This window comes from Leishmania panamensis (genome assembly GCF_000755165.1).
Source record: "Leishmania panamensis strain MHOM/PA/94/PSC-1 chromosome 35 sequence".
NCBI lineage: Eukaryota > Euglenozoa > Kinetoplastea > Trypanosomatida > Trypanosomatidae > Leishmania > Leishmania panamensis.
Genome location: NC_025882.1, coordinates 2,531,759 through 2,543,696, shown reverse-complemented (window position 1 = coordinate 2,543,696; position 11,938 = coordinate 2,531,759). Strand labels below are relative to the sequence as shown.

The following is an 11,938-nucleotide window of genomic DNA, read 5'->3' as shown; positions in this document are numbered from 1 at the left end:
TTTCTGTTTTACCTTTTCTTCTGTGTGTGTTTTTTTTTGTCTTTCTGCTTTGCGAGTCCCCCTCTCTATGATGCCAGCTTCTTTCTTCTGTATTGTAGTGAAGGGACATCATTTGCTTACGCACGTCCCCATCTCTCTTCTTCTCCTCACTGTCTTTTCTCTTGACATTATTGCTCTAATTCCTTTTCTTTAGCTCTCTCGTCCCCGCATTTTCGTTTATCGTGTTGACCTCTCCTTAGCTGTGTCATGTGCCATTAAGCGATTACTACATTTCATTTCAGCTAGTGCATGTGTTTGTGCTTGATAGAGACTAACTGGCTTCTTCTTTTTTTTTTTTGGTCCCTTCATGTACTTTGTTGTTGTTGTTTCCCCTCACGTTTGCCTGATTTCATTTCAGAGCGCTACGGATGAAAGTGGGGGAAGGCGCTGCGTGCGCGTACGTCTGTTTGTTCGCAGGTGGGTAAGCGGTTTGGTGAATCGGTGTCACGCATTCCGCTGGCCATATGATGTTGCTCTACCGCACCCTTCAATCCCGTCCCCTGCTACCCCACTTCTGAAGGGGTGCGTACGAACGGGTGAAGAAGGTATCTAAGCTCGAACCAGCACCTTCTGCATGCGATCGACCTCCTAGCTATTCTATCTAAGGGAGTGTGCTCTTTTTGTTGTTTGCCTGCGAGCTGCGTGAGTGTGCCTTCACATTCACTCATGTGTAATCTAGGCTATCGCTGTGCTATCGGTAGTACACCTGCACCACAGACGTTTCTCTCGCTGTTTCTTTTTCTGCCTCTTCCTTTTAGTATCCCTTCGCGCTCTCTTTGCGTTCCTTTTTTGTTGTTGCGTGTTTCTTCTTTGCCATCCTCTACACGTCTCGACAGGTGCAACCGAGGAGCAGCCACAGTGTAGTGCCTTCGTGTAATGACGTGGCTGCAGCTCCCCAAGCAATCCAAAAAGAAAATGGAAGAGGGGATCGAAACGGGGAAGAGGGATGCGAATGTGTATGACTTGACCACAGGATGCGTGAGAGGAGTGCTGCAAGCAAAAAAAGAATCGCGCGTCGCCTCCTCCTCTCGACGTGCGACTGCCTGTGTGGTGGCTTCTTAATGGCGCGTACCGTCATCGCCCATCAGCGTCATTGCACAGTGGCTTTTTAGTTGCTCCAAATCTATGCGAACTTGCCTCCTCTTCTCTTAACTCAAGAACCCTTGAGTGTGAAGCGTGTGATGTGCGGTAGCAACCGGAAGGTGTTTTCAACCAAACTGCGATCTAGTCGTCGCGCTTCCGTCTCTCTCTCTCTCTGTAAGGGTGTATATGTGGCGCTCGCTTTTTCTTGTGCAGGTGGTGTTTGCGTTTGTCGTTTCTTAGCAGGGCACCGCGCTGACTCGCCCGCTCATGCTCCACCTCCCGTCCCCTCGCCTTGTTGGGTTTCTGTGCCCTCCCTATCTCTGCTCTCTCTTTGTGCTCGCGTTGCCCGTCGACACTGAAAACGGTGAAGCTTGTTTTAAAGCCACCATAGCCTTCGCTCTCACTCCCACGCTCGCTCTCACTGCTCCCTTTTACGTTGCTGCCGGAGATTAAAAGGACAACACTACGGTAAAACGAAGAAAAAGTGAAAGCGTGAGCGTTGCTTCTCGGGTTCGTGTTAACCTGGCGACTTATGTGTGGTGTCTTCTGTCTTTTTTTTGTTTGCCTTTCACTTTTGTAAGCTGCGTTCGAAGGTGACGGAGTACGCGTCGCCAACCAGCTCTAACCTCCTATGCACGATTGCTATTCTTGCTTCTTCTTTGGCGCTTGTGTTTTCTCTCCCTTGTCTCTCCCCCCTTCGCAATTTTTTTTCTGTTTTGCTTCTGTACTTTTTGTTTTTGTGTGCAGCCGTGCGTCCCCGTTTGCCTTTGCGTTGACGTGTGTGCCCTCATACAGGGTCTAGGTATGTCTGTGCTCCGCCCTCTCTTGCCCATTCTTCCTATGCCTTTATGCGTGAGTGCAACCCATGTCGAGATAAGGCGAGTGAGGGTGTACAAGTGCTTGAGTCAGTGTGGCCGAGAGGAGAGAGGTGTGCGAGGCATCACTTTGCAAGAGGAGGTGGCGCGGTGCGGATGTCGTCATCCCTCTCCATCTTTTGCATGATGGTGCATACGGTAACGGGAGTAAGACTGGTGACAACGACGATGACCAGTAGGCAAGTAGGATTTCAATGTAGAAATGGAACTCATTTTGGGAAGCACAGCAAGTCGTCCGGCATTTGCAGGGGAAATACACGTGATAAGCCAGGGATCCTCATCTTCGGTAAAGGATGAAGCCCTTCTCCGCAACTGACTCCCTTCGCTTTCTCCGCGTCATCTCTTTTCGTTCCCACCTGTGTGTTTCTCTTCTGGTCTCTCTTCCCTTTCTCGCCTGCTCGTTCTGTTGTGCTCTTGATCGTGTGTCCTCAGTCCTGCTTCGCGCAGAGCGGAAGAACTCGCTTTCTTCTTTCAACCGTTTCCACCCCTCATCCTCACGCATCTCGCTGGTGTCTTTGGTCTCTACTTTTGTGGAAAAGACTTCGTTCCTCGTCTTTCACCCCCCCCCTTTCTTCGGTCCCATCTTCTTTTTTCGTATTCCCTCTCCCCCCTGCTCAGCTCTACTTCACCGAGCCAAGCAACGATGCCCCCCCCCCGCGATCACTGGCAGCGAAAGTCTAGTTAACGATCGACTCCTGTGCGGCGCACATGCTGACTTCAGCTTTTTGCTCTGCTGTTTCTGTGAGCCTTCGCTTCACCAAAGGCCACTCGGGGGTATTCATGGTCAGGATCTTTCCACCAACCATCACTCAAGCTCACCCGCAAACACTTTCCCTCTCCTTTACTCTTTTCCGCAGCCTACTCGACCTCTACCTCCCGTCACACGTGGGCTTCACCACTTGTTGTTTTTTGTGTGTCCCTCCCCCCGAGAGTGACTCAACGTGTGAAAGTGCGTGTGTGTGTGTGTGTCTGCTGGTCTAGTAAGGATAGGTGGTGGTCTCTTGTCATACCTAACGCTGGTGATGGTGGAGCGAAAGATTTGTTTGCCAAGACTGCGACATCTTCTTTTTCGTTTTCTTTTTTTTTTTGTTTTCTTCCCAGACTTTTTCCCTTTTTTTTTCTCACTTCAGATCTGCTTGACTTACCGTCGTTAATGTAAGTCTTGTAGCGTGCCTTGGTGGAGGTCTCTGAAGGTCGTGCCAAGAGTGGATAACAGGGTGGCCGCTCAGACTCAGGGTCCCCTGCAGTGCTCTTGCATATTTTCTCTCTTTCTTCGCGCCTTTCTGCTCTGTCAGTTTCCTCTTTCTGTGTCTCTCGTCGCTCTTGACGGACAGTTTCATGGGTGCCGCACCGGTCGCCGTCTCTGTAAGACGTGCACGAGCGAATTCGTGAATCTTCGTGTGGTACACGACAAGATTTTTTTTCATTTTTGCCTCTTTCTCGTCTACTTTTGGCCACGGATGTTTTCCTTTCTGATTGAAAAAGGGAAGGAAAAGTATTGACGGAGCCCCCTTCGTCGTGTGTGCGCGCCCACGCACGGCGGATTGCCGCTATTTTCTTTCTCTGTTTCATCGATTTGTGTACTCTTTCGGCTTACTGCCTCCTTTTTTTTTTTGAATCTCCTCTCTTCCTGTGAGACACTCTTGTGCTCGTATGCTTCTCCTTGTGTTGTCACAGTGCTGTTTTGCGTGCTATTGTTCTCTATGTCGTGCATGTGTACTTGTGCGCCTCTCCTCTCTCAAAGAGTCTTTTTCTCCCCTCACTTCTGAACCCCTCCACCTCTCGTATTCATCTTTTTTTTTTTGCTTGCTTGTTTGGTTTCTCTTTTTATTTTTATTAACTCGGTGATCTCGCAGTGGTTCTTGTTCGATTTCTCTCGTAGTGCTGATTCGTTTCTTCTTGCCTCTATTCCGTCTATGTACTTCTGCATTTCCTATTATGTCCCTGTGCAGGTAGGCGTACTTGCACGTGTCGGTGCGTGTGCGTCGTAATGCTTTCTGTTTGTTGTTGCTGCTTGCTTTTTTTGTTTTGTAGGCTCTCGTCCTCTGAGACCAAACACCCCTTGTGGGGACCCGGCCTCTCTTCTGCGCTTAGCGCACATTTCTGCTTCTGAGCCCTTCATTTTTTTTTTCTCCGCCACTCCTCTTTTTGTTTACCTGCTGTTCTTTTCGGTTTTTTTTTTCACATGTGCTTGAGCGTGTTGCAATCCGTTGCTGTTGCATTGACTGTAGGCGTTTTTTTTTTGAGATTGATTATGATGACTGACCTCTTTTTCTCTATCACGTCTCTTCGCTGTTAGCGCCAGGGACTTTCAAGTTTTTTGCTCGACGCTGGTGGTCTTTTCGTTTCCCTGTGCGTCTTGATCCCTCCCTCTCCTTCCATTTTCTTTCTCAGCTACGCTTTTGCCTTTCTTTCCTCTCTCGAGTGTCTACGTTTGTCATGCTGCCACCAGTGCGTCACCAAGCATTCATTCGTGCAGTCGTGAGAGCGGCTGGAGTTGAAGGAGAAGCGAATGTCAGCTCTCGACTTTGGTATCGTCTTTTTTTCGCGTCTGTTGTTGTTACCAGCTCCCTTGTTGTCAAGGTGGCGCGTTCGCTCTCTCCTGCACTCTTCTGTTTTCCCCGTTTCAGCCAACTGCCCCGTGTAAGATGTTTGGCGCATGCTGGACGGATTAACGTATTGTGCATTCCTGTAAACTTTTTTTTCTTCTGTTTTCTTTTTTTTTTTCTGCATTCGAGAGTAGTCGCGCCCATCCCGTCCTCATTCCTTGGACATCCAGAAAAAGGTAACGTGGCCCGTGGAGCGAATAACACGGCGCTTGGAAGGGCATAATTGGAGGAAACGAGGGAAGGCGACAAGGAACGAGGGCTTGCAGAGAGGAGATCTGTGCGCAATGGTGGTCAGCCGAATTGCTGCTTCTCTCCTCTCACCTCACCTCTTCTTTCTCTTCTCTGCAGACGCCTTCACCGTATTACTGCTCTTGTGCTCGTTTTCTTTGATCGTTGGCATGGGGGCGGCGAATCGACTCACGATGCAGAGGCAAAAAGAAAAAAATGGATTGCGGTTTCTCCTCCCTTTACTCCACTTCAAACTCTTCCCTCTTTTCCGTTTTTTCCCCCTTTTTGTCTACATGCTGGCGTCTTTCTCTCCTTCTCTTTCTCAATGTGCGCGCTTCTCGTGATTTGTTTCTCAGTACCTTTTTCATCGACCATTTTCCTCCTCTCGGCAGGTCTCTCCTCGTCCTCTCACTGTGAATCTACTGATCGAAATACATGGGGCGAACGCTGGTATATCTCCGTGCGCCTGTGTGTGTGCGTGTGGGTGTGTGTGTGTGCTAACCCGCCATGTTCAAACGACACTCAGATCCTCCAGTAAGGGCCATAGAGAGCTCACCCGCGGTCACGTCTCGTGCCGCTGGCTTGCGTGTACGTGTGCACGTGTCTGGGTGTATCTCTGTCTCAGTCAAGTGTACATCCCAGCGACTTGTAAAGCAAAGAGGGAGAGGGAAAGAGGTGTGTGCATGAGCGCGTGCCTCGCGGGTGCAGTGGCCTGTCAACTTTGACGTTCTCAATTTGACCCGCGATGTCCGCCGTCGTGGCAGTGGGTGAGTGAGCGACTGGCTAAGTTGAAGGGATGCTGCTATGCCTGGGCGTGCCACCGCTAGAGCACCGAGGGCACACGATGTGTGTTCTCCTCTACACAGGTTCTTATGTCTCCCTCTCTCAGGGCTTTCCGCTGCTGTTCGGCGGTTGTTTCCCTTTGGCGTTTTTTCTTTTTGATTTGTGTGTGTGTGTGTGTGTGTGTGCTCGTTTGTGTCTGCCGGGGAGTTCCCGTGCGGCGCATGCACACCCATCCAAAATTTTTTCATGTTCATTTTTTGTACGCGTTTATCGCTGTCGCTGTCACTGTGGTCTCGTCGCTTTTTCCGCACTTTTATTACCTACCGTACGTGCGTGTGATGACCTATCGGGGCTTGGCGACTTGCACGCATTCCGACGACAAGAAGGAACCGCATACACACCAACGTACTGACACATTCTTACCCCCACACGCACGCAGTCTCGCGAGTTGGTGCGGATCAGAGAAGTCTGTGCATGTACCACTGCATAAAAGACACTTGCTCTCCTTTCATCTTCAGTCCTTCTCGATTTCCTCCTTTCTATTGACCCCCCTTTTGCCACACTCAACTCCAATGCCGGTTGCGTCCCTTCCTTTCCCCAGCTCTTGTGCTTGGGGGTGCTCGACAAGTGTGTTGCCTTTGTTCAGGAAAAGGAGTGAAAAACAAAACATAACACAAAATGCGACAACACGAGTGTGATTGCCGATAAAGTGCTCGCTCTCCTCTCTCTACGTCTTGTCCCCTCTCGCATTTTTCGCCTTTCCGTACTGCGGGAAAATAGCCGAGCGGATGTCACAGAATAGCGGGTACGGCCGTGTGGAAGGGGAATGCCTCAGCGATGCGCCGCATGAGTCCCCTCTTTTCCTCTTCGTTGACCTGTTCTCGCCTCCTCCGTCTTGATCGCGTTTCATCTCACCCACTTTCGCTCATTCATCCCGCGTTCCTTTCTTCTCCCCGCGTTTCTGAATTGATATTGTCTGTGGAGCACTGTGGGTGCGCGAAAAGAAATCACTGCAAGTCGACGCAGAACAATATTGCCCCGACGCGCGTACTGTTGCTGAAACTTATCTCTTGTCCCTCACATCCACACACAAGCCTTTTTTTTTTGCTTGCAACTCCTCAGGCTGCTCTCTGCGCTGGTGTCCTCGGTAACGCAAGGCAGCGCTGTTGCAACGGAAAGCGAAGCGCTGGGCCGCGGTCGCTGTGGTGCGCGAGGAGGCACAACTGACAGGAAATCGGTTTTCCTGCTCAAGTGCCTCTGTTTCAAGGTCATTTTCTCGGAGCCATCGAAAGCGTCGTGCACGCACCCCTCATCACGCTAATCATAGAAGTACTAGCTATGGAGAACTTTCTCCGCAAGGCGCGCGAGAGAATCCAGCGCAAGCTGGAGGCAACAAAGATGGGATCCAAGTACTTTGCGCAGACGCGCCGAGGCGAAATTGCGGAGCTGCACAATGACCTCAACGGCACAGACAGTTATCGAAAAAAGGCTGCGGTGAAGCGCATCATCGCCAACATGACGATGGGGCGGGACGTGAGCTACCTCTTTGTGGACGTCGTGAAGCTGGCTCCATCGACCGATCTGGAGCTCAAGAAGCTCGTTTACTTGTATGTGCTTAGCACCGCACGTCTGCAGCCGGAGAAGGCCTTGCTGGCTGTCAATACGTTTCTACAGGACACTACGAACAGCTCCCCTATTGTGCGGGCGCTTGCGGTGCGGACAATGATGTGCATCCGGGTGGCGTCGGTGCTCGAGTACACACTGGAGCCGCTGCGCCGCGCTGTGGCTGATCCGGACCCCTATGTGCGCAAGACCGCCGCCATGGGCCTCGGCAAGCTGTTTCATGATGACATGAGGCTCTTTTACCAGCTGGACTTCAAGAAGGACTTGGTGGAGCTCCTTAACGACAACAACCCAATGGTCGCATCTAACGCCGCGGCCATAGTGTGCGAGGTGAACGACTACGGTAGCGAGAAGATTGAAAGTAATAGCGAATGGGTGAATCGACTCGTCTACCACCTGCCAGAGTGCAATGAGTGGGGGCAACAGTACATCCTTGAACTACTGGCTGCCCAGCGTCCTTGTGACAAGGAGAGCGCCGAAACTCTGCTGACGCGCGTTCTGCCCCGTATGAGCCACCAGAACCCGGCGGTTGTGATGGGGGCAATCAAAGTAGTCGCCAATCTCGCGAGTCGGTGCTCACCAGAGTTGATTGAGCGCTGCACTGTGCGGGTCAACACGGCCCTCCTAACGCTGGTGAAGCGTGATGCTGAGACGCAGTACATCGTGTGTAGGGACATTCACGCACTGCTGGTCATCTTTCCGAATCTTCTGCGGACAAACCTTGATGTCATTTATGTGCGTTACAGTGACCCGCCGTTCGTTAAACTGGAAAAGCTGCGCCTGTTGTTGAAGCTGACCACGCCATCCGCGGCGCCGGAGATCGTCAAGGAGTTTGCTGAGTACGCATCGGGGGTCGATATGGTGTTTGTGGTCGAGGTGGTGCGCGCCATCGCCTTGCTCGCCATCAAGGTAGATACCGTGGCGCCTGACTGTGCAAACCTTCTCCTGCAGATTGTTGATCGGAGGCCAGAGCTGCTACCCGACGTGGTGACAGCCGCAAAGGATATTGTGCGCAAGTACCCAGAGTTACTCATGCTGGATACCTTGGTGGCCGACTACGGCGCTGACGACGTCGCTGGGGAGGAGGCAAAGGTGTCGCTTCTGTGGATGCTCGGCGAGTACTGTGACTTCATCGGCAACGGTAAGGACATTATTCAGCGTTTCATTGAGACCATCATGGAGCACGAGCAGCGTGTGCAGCTCTCGATCCTCAGCGCGGCGGTGAAGATGTTTCTGCGAGAACCACAGACGATGGAGCCGCAGCTGAATCACCTGCTGGAGATGGTGACGAAGCACAGCGACGACGTTGATGTGCGTGACCGCGCATTTGCGTACTGGCGTCTGCTCTCCAAGAGCATTACTGTAGAGCAGATGAGAAAGGTGGTCCATGGCCAAGTAGTGCCTGTGAATGTGGATCGCACCTTCAGCGATGCCATGACGATGGCAGACCTAAAGAAGTCCCTCAACACTGCCGCTATCGTATTCGCTCGCCCGTATCAGTCGTTTCTCCCTCCCTACGGGCTGGCGGGCGTGGAGTTCGACGAGGAGGACACTGAGGACGATGATGCAGCGGAGCTGCCGCCGACACCGCCGATGGGCACCCAGGACGGCTCACCAGCGCCTAGCGCTGCCCAAGGAGGGAACGATATGTTTGAGTTTGCGGGGGATGGAACCGGGGCACGGCACCAGGTGGCAAGCGGCAACAACGGTGCTCAGCATGCAGATCCCCTTGATGTCTTATTCAGTGTTTTGCCTCCCCCCGTCGCTGGCTCCTCGCCAGCCTTTCAGGCAGCACCGGGATTACATGCGCCGCCATCACCGCCAACCGCAACGAGAACCATCGAGGATTTGCTCGCGAATAGTATGGAGCGCGGAAGGCAAGCAACACTAGGGCAAATATCTGCCGCACCGCAGCCCATCGATAGAGGGACGCAGCTGAATGATATCCTTTCCTAAGCGGAGTGAGTACACCTACAACGGAACGACGTTATTCGCTGTGGAAGCAGAGAGGCGCATGACTTGTGGAGAAATATTGTGCGTTGAGAGTACTGAGTGCATGCACGCAGGTTACACCTGCGTATTCCTCTCCACGCTCTCTTACAATCCTTTTCGGCCTCTTCCCCTTCACACTATTCCATATCAAACAGACGTTGCTTATCACTCTTCTCCTCTTCATCACTTTGCCTTGCCCAGCCCCCTCCTCATTGCTCTACCAAGCCTCTGGTTCGTTGGCTAGCACTGCACGTGTTCTCTTCTTTGTGCTCTCTTTTTCTCACTGGCGGGGTACATTTCATCGTGAATTTGGAACTTTTTTTTCCTTTGCTGGTTCGGGGTGTTTGTCGGCCCTTCGCTTGAGGGACACTTCAGTGCGTGGTACCCAGGGCCCAGCCCTCCTCCCCCCACTCTGTGTGAGGACGCCAAGCAGCCCCCATCATCGCTGCCAGTGCCGAAGCACTTCCGACGTTGACAGGGTCGGGTGCCTGCGGCATGGGGAGGGTTGGAGCGCTTTACCGCTGCTGATGCCGGCGGTCGGGTCGTGGATGGCGTTGCGCCGGAGCGGCCTACGACAGCGAGCACGTGTGTGCCATCCATATGATGGGCAAAAGTGTCCCCGCTGCTGGGCGGCATCTCGTCCCCGGCCCCGGCTGACTAGCGGTGTGGGGACTCTGCGTGCCCCCCCCCGGGGGGCTGGGGCAGGTGGTGGCCGGCGCAAATGGGAGCGGGAGTGAGGCGGCCTGCGGAGCGGGGGGTATGCGGGGCATGAGGGAGAGACGGTGCTCAGGTCACCGAGGCGGCACTGCTGTACCGCGCGTGTCTGGCGGCCGCTTGGCTCTGCGCGATGTGCCTGCTGACAGGCCCTGGGGCTAGAGTGGCGTTTGAGGTGGTGCTGCATCGCGGAGAATGGACGGGTTTGCGAGGGACACATATTATGGCATGCACGTCTCCATTCAGTGCTGTAACTGATGACTACAGCTCTACTGATTCGCTCTTGCGGTCGGGCTGTGCGTTGTGGTAGTGAAGGTGCTGGGGTTGATGCTCTGTTGCTCCGTAAGCAGAAAAGAAGATGAGATTTTACTGACGTGAGTCACCCCCTTTTCTCAGCATTTGAGGCTTCATTCACGAGCAGGAGAGGAGAGGAGGGAAGAAGACCACTTGAGGCGTGTATCTGCCATGGAGACGCGAGCAGCCACTCTACAAGTCTCACTTTCACGACCTTTGCTTGCAAGAACTCGTGCTTCATATATGTCCCCCTCCCTTAGCAGGTAGCGCTTCTATTCGCCAACTTGTCAACGTGGCTAATTTGTCTGCCTCTCGCCCCATTCCGCTTTCCGTTGCATTGTCTCTCCCTTCTTCCGCTTCTTTTCTCGTCTCTCCTCCATTGACTTCGCTTCCCTTCTTGAACGCCTCGTACGCCTTGAGCGGAGATCAGACCCCCCCCCCCCACACCCACACACACACGTTTGTGTCGTGATAATTTCTCCAGCACCGAGCTCACCGCTGTCCCCCTCCTCTTTCCACCACACACCGTCACGTCGCTGTAAGGGCTCGCCTTGCCGGTTCTCCCGTTACGAAGGATACAAGAAAATGCTCCGCCGTCTCTCCGTGTGCGTGCCGTCTGTCAGGGTGGCACGCTTCTACACCCCATCCGAGGAGCTGAAGAAGCTCTACGCTAGCGACTTTGAGCGCATGCACTTCCCTGTTAATATCATCCCCAGCGATTCTGTCACCTTCGCCAAGTTCCTGTACAAGGCCGTGGAGCCGAAGAACAGCTTCGACGCCATTTTGAAAGACTTCCAGACCATCGCCGCCTCCATCCCGAAGCTGCCAGTCTTCTGGGAGCGTACCGTGGTGGTGAGTGAGGTGAAGGAGTTCAAGTCACTCTCTGCTCCGACGATCTTCACGCTGGAGTGGATGCAGAGCAACGGCATGCTAGACTTGCTTCCGGATGTGGTTGAGGTGTACGAGACCTACGTCAACGCCAAGATGAAGCGTGTAACAGCCAAAATCCACGTCGCCCCTGGTAAGGAGCAGGACCGGGCCCTGATAGAGAAGGCGAAGAAGGTAGCGGAGCAGGTTGTCAAGGACAGCAAGGAGCTTGCCGGCTATACGCTGGTGCTGAAAGTGATGGTGGACCGCTCTATCGTGGAGGGTTTTGCTGTGGATGTGCAGGGAACGTACGTTAACAACGCTGTTGGCCGTCAGAAGGAGACGCAGGCGTCCGGTGAGGCCGACTACACCACCATCCCGCCTCCGCGCTTGACCAAGACGACCTGGGAGGACAACATTGAGACAGAGATGCTACGCAAGTACCTCGACAGTCTCGCTCTCTACGACGCCGAGGAACTCAAGAACGGCGTCTAAGTGCAGCGCTGCTTTGCGTGGCTTTGCTTCGTGGTGCAATCCCCCTCCCCCCTTCTGGAGCAATGCGCATGCGCCATGTGCAAGAGCGCGCCCTGCGGTCGCAGAGAGAGCCAACAGTCGTTTCTGCAGGCACGTCAGGGTGGATGCACTTTGTGTTGCCCAGATAGCTCCCTGACTTCCTCGCCGCCGCCGCCGCCACGGCGCCTTTTACGCTTCCACATACACTGGATGCTCGCACCACTCCCCGTTCTCGCTGGCATCAACTGTTGTGGCAGGTAACGTAGGAGGAGTCATATGGAGTGTGGGAGGGGAACGGAGGGAATTTCCTTGCAAACC

The 11,938-nt window shown here is 53.3% G+C and overlaps 2 protein-coding genes across 2 annotated transcripts, besides 1 other annotated feature; both read left to right on the top strand.

The window, feature by feature from the left end:
* Window positions 1-6,955: 6,955 nt before the first annotated feature.
* LPMP_356950 (beta-adaptin, putative) lies at window positions 6,956-9,196 on the top strand (the record flags this gene model as incomplete). The annotated part of the gene is made up of 1 exon (XM_010705321.1): window positions 6,956-9,196. The coding sequence occupies one exon, from the start codon at window positions 6,956-6,958 to the stop codon at window positions 9,194-9,196; it is 2,241 nt and encodes a 746-aa protein (XP_010703623.1).
* A 397-nt stretch (window positions 9,197-9,593) lies between these two features.
* Window positions 9,594-10,154: a repeat region.
* A 671-nt stretch (window positions 10,155-10,825) lies between these two features.
* On the top strand, window positions 10,826-11,602 carry LPMP_356940 (ATP synthase OSCP delta subunit-like protein; the record flags this gene model as incomplete). Its single annotated transcript, XM_010705320.1, has 1 exon — window positions 10,826-11,602. One exon carries the CDS (start codon window positions 10,826-10,828, stop codon window positions 11,600-11,602), a length of 777 nt encoding a protein of 258 aa, XP_010703622.1.
* Between the last annotated feature and the right edge of the window lie 336 nt (window positions 11,603-11,938).